We start from the raw sequence: 23,749 nt of genomic DNA, 5'->3' as shown, positions 1-23,749 counted from the left end.
CAGCACTCACACCACCACACACGCACGCACAACACACACTCACGCTATAGTACCCGTGGGAACACTGTTGCCATACTGCAGCACTCACACCACCACACACGCACGCACAACACACACTCACGCTATAGTACCCGTGGGAACACTGTTTTTTGGTGCGACACCTGTGTTGCTCCCGATGAAAGTCGAACGCGGGCCGGCAGCCTCGCGCACTTGGCGAGTTGCCACCCGAGCTACGGCTCGTTCGCGGTCATACTGATCCTTACTGTGAACTGTTGTAGACATGTAGTTGGTTGCGTTATGTTTTTTTCTGTTCTATTAATACATAATGCATACTATTTGGTAACATGCCATTATTTTTTTGTTGAAAAAGAAGCCAAAAACCATCGTGTCGATGTGCAATAAAAGATGCTGCTGCAAGATACGATAACTCCACATTTCCTCTCAAATATGCTGTAAGAACCGCCCAATTTGACATTATTTTAGGCAAACCATCGGTCATTATTATAAAGATGAGAGCTAACGCGCGCTCGCCGAGAACATGTCACGTGTTAACCCACATCTAAAGCCACAAACAACCGACACACCATTTGCCCAAAATAATATCAAATCCGGTAGTCCCGGTACGTGTTTGCCACATGCCCAGGATTGAACACACGTACCGTTTACAATAGATACATCACCAATGAACCATAAAGAGCAATTTTAGTCATAAAAAGAATACAACATTAGGGATTATAAGTCATGACAAAGATAGTTCAAATCTGAAATTAAAGGTTCCAATTACAAGCCCTGGGCTCACGATTGACATAAAAGAGATAGGAAACAAAAGTTTAGTGTTTCAACATGCTCTCACATACGCAACGGATAAATCGATAAAAGCGTAACAAAGGAATAGCGTCTTGCTCAAGAGCACCATTGCGGCCACATCAACCGAACACAACTTCCGACTCACATGCAACTTAGTTTTAAAATAAAAACAAGATGCGTACAAAAGATACTCACAAGACTTACGCAATTATAGAATCAAGGATCATGCAAGAGGCTCAAATGAGGTTTTAAGGTTTAGTTGTTATTGCATAAGCATAAGCTCTCTAAACTATCACCTAGCAAAATTAATTAATGTTGCCCGAACCCCCAAAAATTTTAGTTGATTACGAGTATAAAATACCACGTATAATTGATTATAGACATGACATGAATCCAAAGCCAACAATATCGAAACTCTCTACGAAGAATTCGACGAACCAAGAGCTTACTCCTATCCGAGAGCGCGGCAATTCAAATTGATTACAACCTTGCAAGGGTGTACTATTTTACCCACACGACGCAAGGACCATGCGACTCACCCAACCGGCCAAAGTTGGATAAGGGGGTACTCGTGTCAACCGTTCCCAACAAGGCTCAACCGTTGAGGGTACGCCCAGCTTGCGTGTGGAGTAACTTAGGTCCACCGAGGACACCACTAAACCTATCAACATAGCCCACCGGGGACACCCCTAGGCCTCCCTACATAGCCCATTGGCCACGCATCTGGGACCGGGTCTCAATGATCAAGTCAAAGAAGGTAATTGGTTCATCTGTACCATTATATTGGATATATGGTAGCACGGAAAGTTGCTCAAGGCCGATGGCATCCACGGACGGTCCTTAATCGATCCAAGCGGACTATGCCCATGTGATTTCTTTCTCTAGGCCCTACCATTCCGCTCAAATGTCGATACTACCAAACCCTTACCACCAAACCGAGCCAGTGCGATCAAGGGTAACCAGTAAGTGTGATGACTCTAAAGCATTCTTTCTTTTTCTACAAAGTGATATAAAATATTCTAAGCATGGCTAAGCATCTAGTCAAGTTAAGTATTCAATTAACTAACATGTGACAAGGACAAGGGTAAAATAAACTCAAGGAAGAGTAATGCATAAAAGTAGGTACAAGAATGCAATAAATAATATATAAAACCCAATAATACCCAAGTGAGATACCTAAATTGCATCAATTTAAATAGGCACAAGGAATCATGCTTAGCTGCTTGCCTTGGTTAGCTTCGGGCTCAACCACAAACTCGACACCGGGCTCGATTTCGGTGACTTCGGTGGGCTCAACGGGTTCGCTCTCCGATGGTTGAGTCACTAGAATGTATGAATAAATGCATGTATTAGAATTATGCCATGATCATGCATGAAATGTAATGTCATGAATAAAGAATAGTACCACATGTGATGATGCACAACACAAACATAAACAACACTAATCATGCACATCTAGTACTTAAACAAGAACATCATAAACAAGAATTGACAAACAAATTCTAACAGCAAGAATAAATCATGAAATGAATTTAGAGCATAGAGAACACCAAGATATACTCCTGAGAGTTGGATTTGGAGCAAAAACATTTTTCTAGAATTACTTATGAATATTACTAGTTTCAGCTAGTCCAAACGAGATAAATCAAAAAACACATTCAAACTCTATTGAACAAATCTCATAAAATTACTGCAGATATTAGATACGAAAATGAACCTAACAGAACTATTTTTGCCATTTTATCATTTTTCAGTAAGGAGTTATATATTAAACAAGTTTTCAGACAGCAAGCAAGAAAACATGCTAAAACTCTATTAAACCATAAAGGTGCATGATAACAAGTGGCACTAATGGAAATAACATTTCACAAGTATTCTAAAAAAAATTAGTTTGACATTTTTAGAGCAGTGAATAAGTAATTAGGCATTTTATTTGCTTTTAAAACAAAAACTCATAAATAAATCTACAGAACAATGACATGCAAAACAATATTTTTCTTGAGTAGATCTGACCGTTAGGAATCAAACAAAACAATTTTTGCAACTTTTGGAGGTCTATAAAATTTTACACGCATTTTACAAGATTTCAGATCTACAAAGCTACGCACAACACATCAAAACAGCTAGATGTACCCAGATCCACCACTCCTAGGAGATGACAAGTGGGCCTCGGGAGCCAGGCGGACCCAGGCCCGAGTCAAGGCAGGCCAGGGGGCCTTGACCATGGCAGGGGCGCGACCATGGCACGCGCATGGCGCGACGTCACAGCGACGAGGCACGGCGGCCGGCGGAGGACGGTGGGGAACGGCGGGGGAGCGCGCACGAGGACGAGGACCAGTCGTCGAGCCTCACCAGAGGCTCGGAAGGGGTGGAACGGCGGCATGGAGGCGGCCCGACGAGCTCCGGCGGCGGCGTGCGGATGCCGACGGCGGGGAGGCCCTGCAAGCGAAGGAGGAGGCTGGGTGAGCACCGGAATCCGTCGAGGGGAGGAAGGAGAAGCTCCCCGCGTAAGGAATTAGAGGGAGGATCACCGGAGGAGCGAATTGCAGCAAGGAAGATGCTTGGGGGCGGCTGCAATGGAGGTGGAGAAAGGGGATTTGGGGCTAGGGTTTGGGGAAAACAGGGGCCGGGCGCTTTAAAGAGGAGGAAGAAGGAACATGTGGCCGATGGGTACCGCAGCAACCGGCCATGGTGGCCAACGGATGGCCGCCGCAGCGGAGCGCCGCCCATGGTGGCCAACTAGGGCGCGAGATGCAGCAGGGAAGGAGGGAGGCGACGTTGACGGGTGGGTCCCGCGAGGAAGGGAAAATGAGAAATGCCGGTTCGATTTCAAAATTCGAAAACAGTGACTTCCCGGGTTCTAAAAATCACGAAACTTTTATTGAAGCTAGATAAAATCTCCAAGATCATTTTTCGATAAGAATCACTCAAAAATCTTTTGTAGATTGGTCACAGTAAAATAAACAAGGCAGCTATTTTTAAATATTTCAAGAATTTTATGGCTCGGTTCAAAGGTGATAAAATTCCACAAAAATATTTTAAATTCGACATTTAAAATATAGTATTTTAATAACAATTTTGGGGGCACAGTTCTATAGCAAAATTCAAACTTCCTTCACAAGCATTCACTTCAAGCAAGCACAAAAATTAAATAATTGTATGCAAGCACATGCACATGATGCTACATTATGCTCTAGTGATGCTCATGATGCTCTTGATTATTTGTTAAGCATGTTGATAAATTTTGGGTCGTGACATATGCCGATTTAATATTTCAACTGCCTTTTTCTCAACAAGAAAACCATGTGCTTCACTCAATTTTGATTCCATACCCCCCTGTTTTTCCTCCCTCTCGACAACAAAATCGTATGTTTTTTTTTCAAATTTCAAATTCATATTTCCACGGCTTCTAGGCTCTAGCCTTCTGAATTTCCTTCCTTTTACGGCAACAACCAACGGGCTTCATTCAAATTTCGAACCAAAAGCAATCCCTTCCAAAAGTGGAAACGCTCAACAGTCCAGGTTGAGCCCCAGCTCCCCGTGGTATGAAAATGAAATAGCATCTCGCACAGTACCAACGTACTCCGAGCCTTCATCACTGATCAGTGGGTCCAACCAAATCTGGGTCCCAAGTATCAGTGATGTTCACCCGAGGAGGCCAGGTCCCGTTCGCTCGGACACGACCCCGAAAAATTCAAACCAGCGTAGCCACCGCTTCGATCCCGCCCGCGCAGCCCTCGTCTCTCTGACATTTTGTCCCCACATGTCAGATGTCACAGGGCACCTCATCTTTAACACCTGCCCAATTTCCCACCCATCTCGTCTCTCTCTCTCTCTCCCTCCCCCCAATTTCCCAGCTGAGCTTGAGCTCCCAAACCCTAGGCCTCACCGGGGAGCTAGCTCCGCCGTGCCAGGATGCCGCTCGTATCGGAGGCTTGACGAGGCCGGCCCCCAAAGTTTATCTTTTCGGCGGCGAGCGCGGCGGGGTTGCTGTGGGAGGCCCGGCGGCGGGGGGCGGAGATGGAGCCGAGGCGGATCTCGGCGAGCCCGCGCCCGTGCAGCGGGCGGCGGGTGGTGGCGAGGAAGAGGCCGAGACAGGAGTCGGTCGTGAGCAGCGTGCGGAAGCTGCAGCGACGGGAGATCAGCTCCCGCCGCGACCGCGCCTTCGCCATGAGCGCCACACAGGAGCGCTTCCGCAACATACAGCTCCAGGTTGCCCCCATAGCCCGGTCACCACTACCTCAAGCTTTATTTAGATCCCTTTCGCGCGTCCCAGTGGCGGGGTTAGGCTCCCGTGCTGGATGCGAGTAATTGCGGGCTGGGGTTGAAAGAAGGGGCGGCTTTGTTCACGGACCTGGTGTTTAGCTTGGGCTGACCGATTTTTCGTTGTGGTGGGCACCTAGATTTAGTGGGAGCGGAGATCTGCTGAGTATGCTTTTGAATTCTTGTCGGTCACTCCTATGGCTGCTGATCGCCTTTTTCCTTTCCCTGATGCCTTTGGCTTCTTCTTTAAACCTCAGGTCATGGCACGACTGTTGTACATGGGAAACATACCTTTTCTATTTGGTTGATCCTTCTCACTTCTTCTCACATATTGTTGGCGGAGCTCCTGCCATCGGCTCGAAAAAAAAAACAAATTCTTGGTAACTGAGATGGAGTTCAGTGCTGACCGGTATACTGGATAGTCGTTTGATACATGTGGTGTGGCTCATATTAGCGATGCTTGTTTGAGTAGCGGCCAAGTTTGATGTTCCTATGTGCAACCTTGTGTCAAATCCCTTTGTGACTTAACACTGGCTGTTTAAGCATTTGAATGCTTATTGTTTGTCCAGTTTGCGGCATTTTTTTGAGGGTGCATTGATATCTGCTTGGTCAGGAAAGAAAGAAAAGAGGACTGTGCGCTGATGTTTGAGATTGTTGAAGTCTGATCTTTTGTGATTGCTTCAATTTGTTTATCCTCTGTAGGCTATAGCAATTGCCAAATTATAATTCCTTGGTCTTTGCTAGGAATGCAAGTGGGCTTGTCCGGGAGTCCACACATAGGCACACATAGGCAAAAAAAATGGCCTATTTGTGGACAATCCCGCTTGCGTGCCTAGCCTTTGCTGTGGTCTCATTGTTACCAAGTTGGGGTACAAATGCTGGAATCAGCTCCTAACCAGGTATCTGAGTGTTTCCTTTGTGCCACTTGATGCCTTTGTTGTTCATGAATCTTTCTGAATAATGAATTTAGCACTGTATGCTGGAATCAGCTACTAACTAAACTTGTTATCATTGGCACTCCAATGCTCAACCACAAGCATTTCGTGGCTGGAAATCACCGTATTAGAACCGTCAACCTTTGCAATAGCTGACCTTTTATCACTATTTATTGTGCAGCAATGAATATATCTTAAGTCATGTTCTTGGTACCATCACTTGACTGCACTTGAAGTCTCTAATAAAGCATCTTTGCTGTTACTTTTAGGAAGAGTTTGACACTCATGACCCTAAGGAGAACAGTTTGCTACTCCCTTACTTGAGGAAAAGGTCAAAAATCATTGAGATAGTTGCCGCGCGTGATATAGTCTTTGCACTATCACAGTCAGGAGTATGTGCTGCTTTTAGTAGAGGTATGGTATGGTTGTCTTCTTGTTCCATTTCTGCTTCATCTGGCTGTCCTGAGATTCACCTTTTATATTTCCAGAGACAAATGAGAGAATATGCTTTCTGAACGGAAGCCCTGATGAAGTTATTCGCAGTTTATTTTACAACAAGAATAATGATTCACTCATTACTGTGTCAGTATATGGTTCTGAAAATTTCAGTGCTCTGCGGTGCAGAACAACTCGAATAGAGTATGCTTTTGGTTCCATACGCTTTGTCAATGCAATTGCTTTTTTTCTTTACCATGTCATCCTTAAGAAAACTTTAAACTATTCAAGGTACATTCGGCGTGGACAACCAGATGCTGGTTTCCCTCTTTTCGAGACTGAGTCCTTGAAATGGCCTGGATTTGTGGAGTTTGATGATGTCAATGGAAAGGTTTTAACTTACTCTGCTCAAGACAGGTACATTGAGTCACTGACTTGAGTAATGTCTGAGAAAGTGAATACTTTGTGAATCTGCTCTGATGCCATCTTATCTAAATGCAGCACATACAAGGTGTTTGATTTGAAAAACTACACATTGCTGTATTCGGTATCTGATCAGAATGTCCAAGAAATAAAGATCAGGTACTTTGATGTTTCCTTCCTACCCTTGTCCTGCGTGTTACCCTGCCAGATGCTCTTGATGTTTGTTTCCATTTTGATGTCAAGTAAATTGATTAGCCATCATTTTAATGTCTCTTTTGATAATTCAACAGCAACAAGTTGTACACTTAAAACATCTTTAGTAGCTTTTACAGCTCATCATTTCGTTCAGCTTAACATACTTTTGATTCTTTACTAGTGCAATTTGCATTTGTCTGACCTCAAATTATCTGTTTTTTTTGGGGGACAGCCCTGGGATAATGCTATTGATTTATATAAGAACAAGCAGCTCTGTTCCTCTGAAGATTCTTTCCATTGAGGATGGTACAGTCTTGAAGTCCTTCACTCATCTACTCCATCGTAACAAGAAGGTTGATTTCATTGAGCAGTTCAATGAAAAGCTTCTGGTCAAGCAGGACGGAGAGAATCTTCAAATTCTTGATGTAAGCATTTACCTAATGCAATCAAACAAAAGCATATTTGTTTCGTAATTTGGGTTTTAACTTTGGATTCACTTGTGTACCTAATGTATGTAGGTAAGGAATTTCCAATTGACAGAAGTCAGCAGGACTGAGTTTATGACTCCATCTGCCTTTATTTTTCTGTATGAGCTGCAACTGTTCTTGACTTTCCGGAATCGATCGGTAGCAGTTTGGAACTTTCGAGGTGAACTGGTCACATCATTTGAAGATCACCTGTTGTGGCACCCTGACTGCAACACGAACAACATATACATAACAAGTGATCAAGATCTTATTATTTCGTACTGCAAGGCTGATTCCACTGATTCTTCTTCAGAAGAAAATGGTGAGCATTTTTTTAATATATTGTTCAATTGCTCATGCAATTCTTTACTACAGTGCCTTTTGCACTCCAGTAGCTATGTTCTTTTGATTTTAACCTTGTAATTCTTCCATTGCTAACAACATGTTTCATGTGCTCCTCAGATTGAACTATTTGAACTAAAATTGCTTTTGCACTAGCTTGTCATGTGTTTTAATGATTAAACCTACGATTATTTGTGTGTTTTGGTCTAACCTGGATTTTGTTCATTGATAAGTTGATATCTTGTTTTGGGTGGCACTTCAGAGTCATGTGCATAAAATGTCACATGCATGGTATTGACATGGGACTTCTTTTCTAAAAACGCTGCATTTCCTACAGCCTTTAAGATAATGGATAATGGGCATGATATTGCATGTATGGTGCACAAAGATTTCTCATAGGCTGATTGGAACACTAATCTCTCTTTCCTACAATGCAGCTGGCTCAATAAACATAAGCAGCATACTGACAGGAAAATGCTTGGCAAAAATAAACCCTGGAAATGGAAATTCATGCAAGCAAAAGAAAGCATGGAAGTTCCAGAATACAGTATCTGAGGCCCTTGAGGACATCACAGCTCTGTACTTCGATGAAGAGCATGATGAGATCTACACTGGCAACCAGCATGGCCTTGTTCATGTGTGGTCGAACTGAAAGCTGAAAGCTTTCACCTGCAGCATGGTGCTCTTCAGCTTCACCTGTATGTGTATTAACAGCCAGTACCTCATGTGGTGGGGCTATGAAGAGGAACCCCCAGCTCCCAGGGCCCAGGTACCTAGAGATGCTTCATTTTTTTGAGGCGATTCTTATTTATCCCTGCCTGCCAATAGTTCTCCATCCATCCAGAACCCCCTCAGATTTGTTGTAGAATTGACACTCAACAGCGTTTTCACCTTAGCCTGTAGCTTTTGGAAATGTTGATCATGCCCCTCAACTCAGTCCCAGAGTGAGTTCAAGTGTAACGGATGTACCTTGCTCGTAACGAAATTTATTCGTTGAGTTCTCATCCGTTGAAATGCTTCCATTGTGATGTACCATATGCCCCGAACTGGGAATCTTAATCCTGCATGTCTGGGTTCTGAAGGCCTCGTGAGAGGAGTAATGCTTGCTGGAAGTACAAGCATTGTCCTGAATATTGCGCCGTGGGCACCTTACAAGCTTTGATTATGCTAAATTAATTAAAGGCTCACCAAGAAAAAAAAACTCACCACTTCTTGTACATGTATTTTTATTTTCTTCTAATTTGTTGCTTTGGCTTGGTCTGGATCTTCTTTTACAAAATAAAAATGTACTATGTTGTTTATTTAGTTGATGGTCATACTTCCTCATAAAAAGTGCTCCTTAACTATACACTTGGATATTGAAAACATGTCTATTTTACAAATGTGTCACTAGCATGACCAAGACTACCCAAACAAAGCTAACAGAACCAAGCCAGCTGCTTCTTCCCGGTGACACGGAGGGAGACTGGGAGAGGGGTCCTGTTGCTCGTGCCTGAACCGTGGGTTGGACCCGTACAGCAGCTGAACGCCCTCGATGTCGTCTACGCTGAGCTCCACCTTCCTTTCCCCGCAGTTGATGTACGGGTACATGACCGCCTCCGGCGACGACGAGTGTACATGACCGCCTCCGGCGACGACGAGTGCCCGAGCCCGAGGGTGTGCCCGATCTCATGTGTCGCCACGGATTCCAGGTCTATGGCCTCCGTTTCGCTGTCCACGTCCAGTGTCCAACGCTCTGCCGCGTCGAAGTGGACCTGCCCGTCCTTCGGGCTGTAGGCGTGGGCGACGACGCCTTCCTCGCCGTCGAACGGCGACCCGTCCCCGTGGTCGCCCTCGTAGAAGCTCACCCTGATGTCGGCCTTGTGGTAGGAGTAGTCCTCGTCGATCTCGGCGAACTCCACGGGGATGACCTTCGCCCACCGCGCGAACGCGCTCCGGAACGCGGCGTGCACGGCCTCGGGCGGCAGGTAGCCGACGGTGGCTGCCGACGACGAGACGGAGTACGTCAGCACCAGAGGGCCCGAACCGGCCCACCGCGGCTCGCCGTCCAAGAACGTGAACCGGCTGGCCGCTGAGTCCGACATGACCACGGACACGCGGCCATCGGAGACGCCGCAGCGCGGCGAGGTGATCAGGCCGAGCGTGGCGGGGTCGAGCCGGCCGGTGGCCGGCAGGCCGAGCCTGGACTGGTACCGCTTCACGGCGGCCTCCATGCGGTCGTCGAACGCGTCGTTGTGCTCCGCCCCGGGGCGCAGGTACCCGAACCACGCCAGGTGCCTCTTCAGCTCGGCGAGGCCCGCGACGCGGCCGCCCCGCCCCGCCCCGCACCCTGCAGGTGCTTCAGCGAGCGCAACGGCGCCGCGCCGCCCGGGTGCCGGTGCAGCACCGCGGCGGCCGCCGGCGCGGGGCGTGCGGCGTTGGCGACGTGGCGGCACGAGAGGATGCCAACCAGCAGCGCCACCAGCAGGAGGCACGCCGCCCGGCGCCACGGGAGCATCGGAGCCACGTGCGGAGGTGGCAGTACGTGGCGGTCGGTTTGTTCTCGTTAGCTCGACTCGCCGTGGTCAACGCGCAGTCAACTAACTGTTCTGCTTCTATTGCGCCGTCAAAAGTACGCGGCTCATTTATTACCATACAGAAGACATGGCTTCGTTGAGGTATTGTCGGATTCGGATTCCTATCGCCAGCTGGCCGGACCTCGGTTCCGAACTCGAGTACGGAGCAGGTCACCTATAAAACGTCGCGATCCTTCTCAGAATGGCCGCCCTAATCCAGTGAAGCCCAAACCACAGCCGCGCTATGGCGTGCCCCACCTCCCTCCTCCCCGCGGCGGGGCCGTTCTTGCCGGTCCCCTGCCATCGCGCGACGCGGCTGTCGCCGGCAGCGCGGCCGTTCCAGCCGTCGTCCCGCGTCGTGCTGGTCCAGTGGACGCCGCCACCTCACGGCTGGTTCAAAATCAACTTCGACGGATCCGTCTACCACGACGGCTCCGGGCGGGCCAGCATCGGCGGCGCGATCCGCGATAGCGCCGGCCGCGTCGTGCTCGCCTTCGCCGAGCCGACGAAGCACTCGACGGTCGGCATCGTCGAGGCGCGCGCCATGATCCGCGGGCTGCGCCTCGCGCTCGGGCTGGGCCTGCGGCGGGTGGTGGTCGAGGGTGACGACCTCGTGCTGGTGCAGCTGCTGCGCGGCGAGGAGACGCAGACGAGGATCCCGGTGGCGATGCATGCAGAGATCGTCGGGCTTCTGCGACGCTTCCCCGGCTGCGATGTCCGGCACGTGTACCGGGAGGGAAACACGGTGGCGCACACCCTCTGCCGGCAGGCCTACCACGGCCCGGGGGTGTGGGTAGGGATCGTGCCCTCCGCCGTGTTTGAGAAGGCTGAGGACGACCGGCGTGGCATGCTGCACGAGCGTGAGGTGGTCCGGCGACCGGCGCAAGAGGTTCCCTGACTTCTTGGGGATCGAGCAAGACTAAATGACCGATAGATGCGAGATGAGAAGATCGACGCGTGTACACGAGGAAGGAAGCCAGAGCCTGGAACGACATGGAGGCAGGGCTGGGCGGTCACTGGTGCATCTGAGGCAACAGGAGCGAGGCGGCGGAGGGCCAGCCGGGCGACTGCCGACTGGGACAAGGACGTGAGAGCAAACGTTGCGGAAGTGGCCAAACCCCACTCAGATCAAGAATGGACTGAGCAAGCGCTGGATCGAGCGAGGCTGCTTCTTCGGATAGTTCATTAGATCTTTATTTTTTTCTGGTTCTGATGAATTTTATCCCTTTGACTAGCAGTCTTAATGTATCTGTAAAGTTCATAATGGTTCTTGAAAAACAGTTTTAGTACCATCCTGTAATGCGTATACGACCATTGTCATTCAGCTGACACTGACCCGCGAGGTCAAACTAGAGGCAGATGACAATGCAATCTGTACGGATAAACAGTCGTTCAACGAGCGAGTGGGATGAGCATGTAGCTTTGTCACTTCACACCTTACCTTTTTTTTTGGCGAAATAGCCATTATCGTCCCTAAACTATAATATGGTTGATGAGCCATGTTGATCAGAATCGGCATGAGATTGTGGTTGATTGTAGTAAGCAGATTAAGTTCAATAAACAAGATAGTTTCAGAGTTTTTGGTATTCATAGTGCTAGTAGAAGGGTAGTTGAAAATTGTATGCCGATCAAGGAGACCCTTGCTCGTATTAGTAAGGATTACCTAGGTATTCAGGTTAGGTGGAGTTGAAGTATTAAGGCAGCTTGTCACAAATGATTTCGCAGTGAGCAAGGACTGTCAACTGCATTTTTTTCCTTTTATGTACGATGGAGGTGAATCATTCTCTGGTTCTGAAATGGAGCTTCTACAAATACTCGACGCATATAAATTCCAAGTACGTAGTCAATTGAAATGAGGATTTTTTTGTCTCAGTTAGTTCCATATTCTTTGAAGAATGTTGATGACTGTTGTTTGAACTTATCTTACCAAGGTTTCTTTGAGTTACTATTTTTCTATCTTGTATTGTTTGGGGAATTTGGAATCATCAATTTTAATCCTATGCCCCCTGTAGGGAAATCAGATCTGCAGTGCGAGTGACTTTGTGAAGTGGCTTGTCTGTACCATGCTTCTACAGAGGTGTACCATGCTTCTACAGAGGTCGGGTAATCCAGAATGATGGCAGCAAATTGTGAATTACGAGGATCCTAATCATACGTAGCTTAGTCTCTTGTAAAATGTGGCTTCTCGTTGCTTCTTTGACAATGCTGTTATATGTGTCTTCTGTAAATACATCTTTCTAGTATCTTATATTCCGGTTGTCATTTATATACTATGGTGCTATTTTTTCGATGGATTAATGGTGCTTTATGGTTTATGGTATTTGATATGTACTTCGTTATTATTCTGTAAGACACTGACATACCCGATCTGTATTGGACTGTTGTCGGCTCGGGAAATGACCAACTATCAAACTACTCGATTGCTAGTGTATTGTGCGTTTGATCGGATATGGTCTAGCACACAAAGACTCGAGGATTTAGACTGGTTCGGGCCGGAAAGTGCCCTACGTCCAGTATGGGGGTGGTTCTCTCGCTCTATTGCGCTCGAGCCCAAGGTGCTCAAATGTACGGAGGGGAGCTTAAAAGCCTTCAAGCAGTATGTTCTCTCGAGCTTGAATCTCTCGGAGTCGAACCCTCTCCTACGTGGGGGGCTTTCCCTTTTATAGTTCAAGGTGGGGCCCTCTATTTACATATATCTATTGTGGTGTCCTGGTTCCGTCCGGGGGTCCTTTATCTTCGTCAGTCGTCGGGCCCCGCCCGGTCGGTCGGGAGTGGAGAGGCTTGTGTCAGGTTGGTTTTCTTGGGCGACGGGTTGTCTAGCTACTGTCCCGTCCCTGGCCAGTTGGGGTGGCATGGCCACTCGGTCGGTCGCTCGGAGGTCGTCTCCTATCTTGTCCGTCCGTACTAGCTCCTCCGTCCGTAGCGCTGCCGCGCGTCCTTCCCTGCGTGGCTTCTGCCCGAAGGACCGCACGCCCGTTGAGGGGTGCCCTACCACGGTCAGGAGGTGCTGCCCTGTCTCACCCGCTGGCGTAATGGAGTGGTGTCCAGGGGAAGCCATCATTATGGCGTGGGAGGCGCAGCTCGTTGACGCTCTCTCCCATTGCGTCGTGCGGTCTGCACGGCCAACACTATGCCCCTGTCAGGGGTCCTGTGGATCACGCAGGCATGACATGTGGAGGGAGTGGGCAACGTGTGAGCCAGTACGGGGCCTGGCTTGACCAGCACGCCCGTTGTACGGGGCGGCGTTCTTGGAGCGCACGGCCCGGGTTGCTCGGTACGATGCTGACCTAGGGGTGTCCTAGGTCGGGAGGCCTCCACGTGTCCCCGGAGGGCCGGTCTCTGGTTGTGTTGGGTGCTGAGGAACGGCAGTTGCCCGTACCGGTTCGTGGGCTATGTTGGAGTGAGCCCAATAGGATGTTGGGCCGTTACTGTTTAAGGCGGGCCCATTAGGGGTTTATACCCCCATCAACTGTACTAGGGTATTTCAACATCCCAGCTGTAGCTGTTCCACGTTTCTTTCAATTTAAATAACAATTCTTGCATAGGTTGGTGCGATAAATCATGTGCTTCATATTCCTCCATTTCATGGTAGAATGGGGCAGTTATAGAGTATCTCAAGTTTTCATACATCTATTTAATCTAATATATGGTTATCATAGTGTCAGAATTAAATGCTACTCAATGCCAGAATACATTCTTTGGTTTACTTCAAATACTGATGCAATAGTCTACATGACTTCACTCAGTTTCTTATTTTTCCATCCTTTGGGGTTCTCCTCATCTGTCGATGTATCTGGATTTGTGTCACTCATCTTCTTCTGCCTTTTTCCTTCCTTTGACAGTTCCTCCAGGTACGACTTAATCCGTGTGTGTGTTGGGGTGGGGGGGGGGGGGGGGGGTCTCCCTCCACCTGTTGGCCTTGCTGGGCAAGATCTAGGTATCTCCTGGTCGTTAAAATCAATGGTGTCTTCATATGTGTGGTCCTTCCTTTTAGGTGCTCTATTTTTAGATGCTGACCGGTTTAGCGCATCCATTGCAATCTGGAAAGTTTCATCGTCTATCTCCTCCTCGGAGCTGACTAATTCCAGTATTTTCTTCAGCAACATGTTCTTCTTTATCTTGTCCGGAGTTTCCATGTTTGGTGGTATTATATACATTGCTTTGCTTGGCATGCTTGATAGTAAGCTGTCTTTCGACCACCTTTCCATGAAATTATTTTTTAGGATTTCCTTCTTGTCAAGTATCATTAAAACCTGTAACCACATGCCGTCAATGCTCATGTCATATTAGCTATGTGAAATACTCACATGTACATGCACGTTCAAATTTGCTAACAATTCAACTCACCTTTAAAGCATGCCCTTTGTGTTTGTACAGGCCGCAGCTGCAATGTATGCTTTCTGCATCATGTAGTGTTACCTTGAACTGAGTGGCAGTTGGGCCTTCGTCGAACATTGCATGGATCAGTTCAAATTGCGAATCATTTAGGTGATGTTTTATAGTGTAGTTACCAGCTTTGTACAGTTCTTCACAAAACAGGTGGTACACGGTACGAGTGTATATACTACTCTCATGTCTCTCTATAGGAGTCCAATCCTCAACTTCCTTATAACCTATGCAAAAAAACATCAAACTTGTGAGGAAATCTATTTATTAGTGCGATCTGCTTGGGTGTACTTTAGTTGCCTGTTTGGTGACATGGGTTTCTTTTCCCTCATCATTCCTTCGGAATATTTATAGCTCGTTGAATTTGCTGATGAAGATGTGCATTGGCGCTAACCGCTGAATAATTTGTTTTAGCATGTGGTTCGCACTCTCACTCCTTTGGGTGCTTGTCATGCTTGCATAGAATACACCCATGAAGTATGGCTTAGCCCATCTTTACCGAATCGGAATAATCTTGTCATGAACTTGTTTTTCTCAAGCTTGTATGTTTTTATAATCATGTGCCACTTCATCTCGAACCGACACTTGCATGTTTCATCGGTAATCAGTTTGCGGAACATTTCCTTGAACTCACTATATTTCGAGTACACATTTCCTATTTTCTGTTTAACCTTCCGTTGGATGTGCCAGCGGCACCAGCGGTGCCATGTATTGGGTAGGGATGTTCTCATTAATTTTGCCATTGCCGCACATTGATCTGCATGTGTATCAGATGTTACAGTTTGGATTTAAATTATGACTTATGTACAATTGTAAACTAATTTTACAATATATGAAGAAAGGGCTTGAATTCCTAATCATATAAAAAAGGGAAATTGGTATGTGGCACATCCCCAAATGGTGATTTTGTGCACAACACACTCTATTCTTCGATTTTGTGCACAACACACTGCGATTTTATGTTTTTGTCTCCAACACACCGCAGCACATAAAAGGTCTTCTTTGCCCTTGCAAAAACCGGGCCCACCCGTCAGCTCTCTCCCTCTCCCCCTTCCTCCTTCCCCTCTACACACTCTTTCTTTCTAAGCGGAGCAGAGCAATTCATCGGCACAGGCACCTGACGCGAGACCAGTGGCGAGCTCCGCGCACGGTGACGGCCGCACCTCAAGCGCGGCGCCGTGCACGTCCCTGCACGCCGCTGAAGAGGACAAGCCACGCACGCGCCGTCCCCGGCAGAGCTCGAGAATCTAGGCGGCGGCGGTACCTCGGGTCCCCGGCGGAGCTCGAGAATGACGACGGCGGAGGCCATGGCGGCGCGACAGCCCTTTCCACTGCGCGGCGGAGGAGGTGTCCGCGAAACCAGGGCGGCACCGCGGAACCGCCCGCGCGCGCCCACGCGGTGGCCATGGCGGGGCGGGCTCCGCCGGCGGCCCGTGGCGCGGACGCCATGGCGCGGCGGGGCGGGCTCCGCCGGCGGCCCTCCCACCTCCCTCTCCCGGATTCGGAGGTTCACCGCGCCGGCGGCAGGGGCCCCTCCTCTCCACCTCGAGCGCGCCAGGTAGGGGCCCCTCTCCGGCGGCCTCGAGCTCCGCCGCGCCGGGAGAGGCCGGGGCCGGGGGCAAGCACCGCAGCCGCGCACGCAGGAGGGCCGGCGAGACAGCAGCGCGCGGGCATGGCTCCGGCGCGCCCCTCCTCCCTCCTCCTCCTCCCTGCACCTTCCTCTCCGACGCAGCCGGCAAGCTTGCGGGACGGCGAGCGGCGGCCGGTGCCGCGCGGTGCAGCAGCATTGGGCAGTGCGGCGGAGCAGAAGGAGGAAGGGGAAGAGGGAGAGAGTTGACGGGTGAGCCCGGTTTTTACAAGGGCAAAGAAGACCATTTATGTGCTGCGGTGTGTTGGAGACAAAAAAAAACAAAATCGCAGTGTGCTGTGCACAAAATCGAAGAATAGAGTGTGTTGTGCACAAAATCATCATTTGAGGATGTGCCACAGACCAATTTCCCTATAAAAAATAGTTTGTGTTTCTTACCTGTAAGCATTGTTTGTGGTGCCTTTCCTCCCATGATCTCCACAAATTTTGTAAAAGCCCACTCAAAATCTTCGGTTGTCTCAATTGTCAACATCACACCTCGAAAATAACAGACTGAAAATGATTGTTTACTCCGACATACAAACCAAAAGGGAGCTTGTAGGGTAGTACGATATGTTGTGTCAAAGGTGATTGCGTCCGCAAACCTTTTGTAGTCTTCCTTGTTCATTCCCGTGCACCACAACATCGATGTTATCTTTCCTTCAGTATCGATCTTGAACTTTACTGACAATTCATTATCTCGTGCTCTCATATCTTCCAAAATTTGCATGGTCTTTCCCAAGTCCTCCCTCATGTTCTCTTGAGCAATTTTGGCGCACACACTTCTTATTGTTTCTTTCCTCAAAGGTGTTTGTGGTGTGTTTCTACCCGTGTTTGTGGTGTGTTTCTACCCACACCTAGAATGCTGCATACCCTACTGATACTTCAATTGTTAGCTCTTAATTTTCCTATGAAGTTTGTGTTACTGCATCAATCTGGTTGTGTGATTTCCATTGCTTATTTCTGCATAGCTCTCGGACAGTGGGTGGTTGTGGTCATCTTTCGTCATGCTTATGTACCATCCATGGTCTTCTGTTCGCAATAATCTTATCAGTTCCTGGCATGCAGTCCTGCATGAAGATGAATTGATTGGATCCTTCTTGCCCTGCACAAATTATTGTCATTTTTAAACGATTAAAAATTTAAGCAGACCAAGATATTATTGTGTTGTTTCTTATGTTGGTTATCACCTGGCATGAGCACACAATACCCTCTTTTGTCTTGTATGAGTTTGAATTCGTCCTGCTTCTACAGTAGCGGATGCCGAATCCTCTCTCCCATGAGTATAGATTGTAGAAATCATGTGCTTCTTCACAACTATTAAACTCTGTTCCGATCGCAGGGTAGAATACATGTGGGTGGCCCTGGATTTTTTTTTTGATACAAACATACCTGTATTTGTATTAAGAGATAAAGAAAACATACACAGACACGACCAGGTACAGGTAGCTGCTAGAAGGATTCTGAGGACGCAGCTGTCCCAGCCACACTTCACAGAAGACCCCAACAAAACAAAAAATTACAAAGAGGCCCCAGGGGACTACTGAGCTTGCTGCCACCGACGAGCACCACCAAGCAGCATCACCGAGGCGGACGCCAACGGCGGAGCAGACCGAAGAACCGCATACCAGGATCTGGAGGAGAACCATCTCGCCTTGGCTTCGACACGAGCCCCAAAGGAGACCCGTCGCAGAGAACGGAAAGGCATCGCCTGTATACCATCGGCCGGGGACACACCCCGCTCTCCCCAGATCCGGGATCAAGGTTCGCCATCGGAGACCGACGAAGAAGAAACCAAGGCCCCCAGACCGGCTCACCACAGAACCCGCAGCTGGCCCTTTACCTTCAGAAAAGAGAGTCGCCTCCACCGCCGCAACCGGAGGAAGCAGCACCGGCAAGCAACGGGAAGCCCCTGTACACTCCCTCCCAAGACCCAAAGCACTGGATCTAGAGAAGCAAACCCTCACATACCTCACGGAAGCACCGGGGTCAGCACCACCGCAGCGGGGAAGAGGAAGGAGGGACTTATTCCAAAACGACGACGCCGCACCCGCCTCGTCGCCGCCGCCAGGACACGAAACCCTAGAAAAACTAGGACCTAAACTACCAGCCAACGGGGAACCAATGGTCTTCCCCACCTCGCGAAGCCTGGATGGCCATTGGAGGCGAAGAAGACCGCAGGCGGAGACGAAACAGATCGACTTCTCCCTTTTTTCCGCCTCTCTGCACTGTGGAGAAGAGTTAGAGAGAGAGGTCGTAGCGAGACCCCCCCCCCCACCCCCAGTTGCACGTGGTGGCCCTGGATTTGGTGAAGGCGTAATGCTCTGCTTACTACACTCTCTTGCCATGGTACGATTCTTGCCGGTGGCCCGTTGGTAGCACTTTTCCTGTGCTAATGTTGCAGGATACAAGTCAGATTATTTATATTATTCTCAGGTATATTAGATTCTACCTCCCATCATGCATCTCATTTTTATTCTTTACATTATATGTATTACTACATAACTTTATTTTTTTTGACATTGGGATGTTTTTCTATAGCTAGTTTTTCAACCTATAATCCTAACTTTCTGAAATAGTGCCCTTCTGTGTAATCGTTTTAGCTATATGGCAGATCCTCTATCATCTAATTCTCCTGATTCTTCTACTTAATTTACTTTGGAGCAATGTCTTACCTTATTCTTGATGATGATGAAGTTAGCAATTTTGAAGGACCGAACAAGTGACCATAGGGGGTGAATGAGAGCCTTTAAAAATTCTCCAAGAGAACAAGGTCTATGTCTCGAATTCAACCCGATGCACCTCTCTTCTAACCGCCAAGGTGACACAAGCCAACACGTGACGAGTTCACCCTAAGAACGATTAGGAAAAGCTCGACGCAAAGCGGAAGCAAGTGAAAATCAATTTACTCGGGGAAGGCACGATACAAAGTAGATGGAAAAGCAAAGCGATTGACTTGAGCAAAGTTACTAACAAAAAATTTCACTTAACTAAGCAGGTGATGATATGACAAAGATTAGCTAAGTTCAAAGTTAATCGGTTGCAAAGCTTAACAAAAAGCCAAATAAGAGTCTCACTAAAAAGATTAGAACTAACACTACAAAAGAGATTTCTTAATTAAGCATGCAAGACTAATAGATATTATCAAGCATTAAAGACATAGAGATGCTAATTAACTAACCTAAGCATGAAATCAATGAGACAATACATGTGCAGAAAATAAACGAGAGAAGAAAGAAAACTTGGGCCGTGTTTAATTCCCCAAAATGCCCAATTTTTTTGCATTGAAGACTATGCCCCCTCTCATGGAGCACACTTCCCAATACAAAAATTTACACCTTTTCCCCAACTAAACTGTGCTGATGCACGTTGGGCCATGTGCCCCGGCCGAGCTCCACTCTGCAGCATGGGCTGGCATGCGCTCTCGCCTTGGGCCGTGGCTCCACAAAGAAGCGTCGCGGTTAAATCAAAATTTCGCCCTCAAAACTTTATGGATCGAAAACAGATTTTAACCGTAGAGCTCAACTACGAGAACTAGCAGATCCACAAAGAAGCTCACATAAAGATCAAGAAACCATCACGAATCGAGCAAAAAATTGAAGTGCCCTAGCAAGAACATGAATTTGGGGAAACCTCAAAATCCGAGCCGATTCGCAAAAGATTTGAGAGGGGATTGATTCAAAGATGTTCACTGGTGTCCTAGCAACAAATCCTCTCAAGAAATTCGGCTCAAATCGCAGCCAAAAGAGAAGAATGAAAATTCACCCGAAAATAGCTCCGAAAATCTCAGAAAAATAAAACATGAAGAACTAATATCAAGAACTTAAATCTTGATGCCAGGAGGACAAAATGAGGTTAGAGCCTCCATTCCCATCAAAATCTTCATAAATACTAAAACGAAAATCACTAGAAAATAGAGAGAAAAAGAAAAATAGGAGTGGCAAGAGTCTCGCTCCAACTAGCCATGCGTATGTCCCCGATGAAAGACTAAAATGCCCCTAGGCTATTAACTACGATACTCATTCACGAAGGGGCAAAATGGTCTATCTTTTTCTATGAGCATCGGACGGACACGCCGCCTTCACGATTTTGCTTCGCCTCGACGCAAGCTTTGCGATGGCGCCACGCGCCCTCCGCCCGGACCTTGACCATGCCAAGTCCGGCCCCAATTTTGAGGCCCAAAATGGTCAAACCTATCTCCCCCAGCTTTGAGGCTAAACCAGTCAAACCCTCTTGCATGCCGCCACACGACGTGACTAACTCCCCGATTTTGAGGTCAAACCGCCGATGTCGACGCGTGTGCGACCTCCCACCGATCCTTGACGTCTTCGAGTCGTTCACGCGCGCCCGCCGCACGGGCCGCCTACTTGACTCACTATCATCCTCGCCGACTTGGCCGACGCCGTCTTCATCACCATGTACTCTTGCTCTTCCGTGCACCATGTGGACCGCCCATGACTTCGCCCGACCTCCTCGGGTCCCCTCGGTCCAGGCCTACTAGCATTCACCCTTCACCGTTGTTGACAGCCATTATCTTATGTTTTGACCGTCAACTTCTCGGGAATAAATTGAGTTTTGCACTATGTTCCATGCATATTTTATTTGATTCTAATAAGTTCCACAAGTTTTGGATGAGTTATGTTTGCAGGAATCCACTGTCCAAAGATGGTCGAAGTCAGAGAAAATCCCGGCCGCCCGGCACATTTCGTGCCGACTGGCCTGACACCTCCACATACATGGGTCCAATGCTTTCACTGGAGCATTGTGACATGTTCATGAGGTTCCAGAACAAGGCGAACATTTCATATCCTGTCGGTGGACTCGGAAGGCACAAGGTTCAACTCAAAAGCCCACATACCAGTGCCAAGATCGTCAAATGGGGAAACCACCCATTCCAGAAGCAATGTGGAGTGTTGTTGTGCAACGTCGGCGAAGCGGAGGGCCGAGGGGCTCCGGAGACAGGCCGCCCGGCCTACCTCAGGCCACCTGGCCCAAGATGGAGGCATCCGAGGAAACCACCCAGAGAACCGATTTCTAGAAGAGATCAGGAGCCGTCCACAGGAGGTCGGTGGCCAGATGGCACACCCCTAGGCCGGCCGGCCTAGGGAGGGCCGCCTGCCCCCACCTTGCAGAGACTCGGCTCCCGGCTTCGCGTGGAAGTTAAGCACTGCCTCTATAGTTGCGTGCACTTGGCGCTAACAGAATTACCGGCCTTCTACCAACCTTGGAAGCCTATAAATAGCACTCTCCCCCTCACTTGTAAACACACACTCAAAGGAGCAATTCTCTCTTCTCAAGTCTAGAGTATGTTAGTAGTTGGGAGTTAGAGTCGAGTCGAGCTTGTCTCGGGGATCCGGAGTCGTCATCTGAGCTCGGTAAAGCTCTTGTATCTTTTCCTTTGACTATTTTCAATATAAGTTATCTTCTTTGCTTACTTGAGTCAGCTTTACTTTCTGCAAGTATTTATCTTCCCAAGTACTTGTACTTGTCTGCGGGAGTAAGTTTTACCTCTAGTTCAGTTTAAGTCCTCTTTCTTACTTGTCGGAGTTAGTCTTACGGGTTTTCTCGCCCGTACTAGTGTAACTCAAGTTAGTTCACTAGGTTGAGGGGGATTTCTCTTGAAGGCCTCAAGAGAAATCCTAGTACCGAGAGCAGACGTGGTGTCTGACTCAATGCTAGCTAGAAAGTGTGTTCCACCCCACGGTACCGCAGTGGTAGGCGGCAAGTGGTGACAGCCTTGTCCGTTCCTCGTAGTCCACCACGTTCGGGTGTTTTCATAGCAGCAGGATTGCCAAAAGTATGTTGGGCCCCTTCTCACCTCTGTCTGCGCCCTTCGCTTAGGCCACCGAAGTAAGCTTCTGGTTCCGACATCAAGTTAGAAACTTAGATTAAATCTAGTGAGGCTAGCTTAGTAATTTAGAAGTGTTTCAGGAGTCTTTTCTGGCTCGTTGTCCTCCCAGCTGCTACCACTCTAAGGTATAAAATCTCCTGTGTGTCACATGGTCATAGCTTGGCCATTTATCTCATCAGTTATCTGGCTTACCCCTGCTGAATTAGTCGGTCGATAACTTCAGTAAGGGTCATCACTATAATTTACGATACACTTTACCATAGTTCTTCCCTGAGGATTTCACGATACCCTGGAATACTCCAAGGTGAAGTGCTACACCAGTGAATTCTGTGCGCTTGCAGAATACCTATTCAGATTGAGCATAAGAGACACCAACAACCGTCTTGGTTCCTCAGCATGAATCTTTTGCTTCACCGAGCCTACTCGCGTTCATCCCTCACCACAGTCCTTTGGCATGAATCTTTCGCCGGACCTTCACCTCGTGCCGTTGACCGCCATGCCGCATCCTACACCTGCATATCACGAGCCAAGACATATATAAAATCCACACAACGGTTGTCAATCACTCATCACACTAGGGGTGACCACCACTGGTCCTCAAACTTTTGTAAGGGTAGTTCATCTACCTCCTCTTTTTCTTCTTGGTTTTGCTTTATCCAGGTCTACATCATTTCCACTGGTATCCTACACATGTATTGGATATATGATTTTGTATTCGGATGCGTATAATGAATTAGTCTGATACAATTGGCAAACTATCTTTAGGAAATTAATCTTTTGTTCTGACAACTCATTGTTCGGTTTGAAGTATGCTTCTCTCTGTCTCCTGCATCTGGTCTCCCGTCATGTTTCTCCTTTGAGTAGGGCAGCCTTCAACCACTCTTAACAGTGTTGGTGGATTTGGTTCTAGATCTACTGATGTTCGATCTGCATTCAATGACCTCGTTCTATCCATCGGTCTACCACCTTCCACCCGAGACCCTAAGTTTGGTGGAGAGCCAGAGGTGCTGCCATCAACTATCGCCATAGGTTTTCTTGCTCAAGCTGTAGTGGTTGGTTTCTTCAGAGCTGTATTGGTTGCTTCCTTTCATGGGAAGGAGCATTTAGTTGTTTAGAGTTTGGTTTCTTCAAGTTGTACTAGTTGATTCCTTATAGGAGAAGGAGCATAGCTGGTCAGAGTTGGCTTGAGGAGAAGGCGGGTCGCCCATGTTGACTTCTAGTTCATCAGGCTAAATATAATTGCTTGACTCCATGCACTGCTATAGATGTTTTAGGCCCTGTTTGGTTTGAGCCCTAGCAACCGTAGCATAAACTTTGACCATTAATTAAGGGTACTAAATAAAAGCAGTTTACAGAACTAACTCCACAATCCCTGCACTACTTCGCGAGACCAATCTAATGAGGCCTTTGACCATACGATCAGAGGCTAGTTACTGTAGCACTATTGTAGCCAATCATCGATT

At 47.9% G+C, this 23,749-nt stretch overlaps 3 protein-coding genes across 4 annotated transcripts; 2 read left to right on the top strand and 1 right to left on the bottom strand.

The window, feature by feature from the left end:
* Positions 1-4,594: 4,594 nt before the first annotated feature.
* Positions 4,595-8,889, top strand: LOC120665126. 2 transcript variants are annotated; one of them, XM_039944573.1, is made up of 8 exons: positions 4,595-5,019; positions 6,275-6,419; positions 6,494-6,644; positions 6,732-6,857; positions 6,942-7,022; positions 7,291-7,483; positions 7,577-7,847; positions 8,305-8,889. In XM_039944573.1, the coding sequence occupies exons 1-8, from the start codon at positions 4,828-4,830 to the stop codon at positions 8,517-8,519; spliced, it is 1,374 nt and encodes a 457-aa protein (XP_039800507.1). In that variant the 5' UTR covers positions 4,595-4,827; the 3' UTR covers positions 8,520-8,889. The 2 variants fall into 2 exon arrangements, with proteins under 2 accessions (XP_039800507.1, XP_039800508.1); XM_039944574.1 differs by lacking the exon at positions 4,595-5,019 and adding an exon at positions 5,123-5,969.
* Positions 8,890-9,271: 382 nt separating this feature from the next.
* LOC120667672 (metalloendoproteinase 1-MMP-like) lies at positions 9,272-10,512 on the bottom strand. Its single transcript, XM_039947700.1, has 3 exons — positions 10,504-10,512; positions 9,461-10,416; positions 9,272-9,428 (listed from the first exon to the last, which is right to left on the bottom strand). Exons 1-3 carry the CDS (start codon positions 10,510-10,512, stop codon positions 9,272-9,274), a joined length of 1,122 nt encoding a protein of 373 aa, XP_039803634.1.
* Positions 10,513-10,666: 154 nt separating this feature from the next.
* LOC120667670 lies at positions 10,667-11,320 on the top strand. Its single transcript, XM_039947699.1, has one exon. It carries the CDS (start codon positions 10,667-10,669, stop codon positions 11,318-11,320), a length of 654 nt encoding a protein of 217 aa, XP_039803633.1.
* Positions 11,321-23,749: the final 12,429 nt, after the last annotated feature.

The sequence above is a fragment of the Panicum virgatum genome, chromosome 3N (genome assembly GCF_016808335.1).
Source record: "Panicum virgatum strain AP13 chromosome 3N, P.virgatum_v5, whole genome shotgun sequence".
Lineage (NCBI taxonomy): Eukaryota > Viridiplantae > Streptophyta > Magnoliopsida > Poales > Poaceae > Panicum > Panicum virgatum.
Note: the sequence above shows the minus strand (reverse complement) of the source record. Positions and strands in the feature narration are given on the sequence as shown.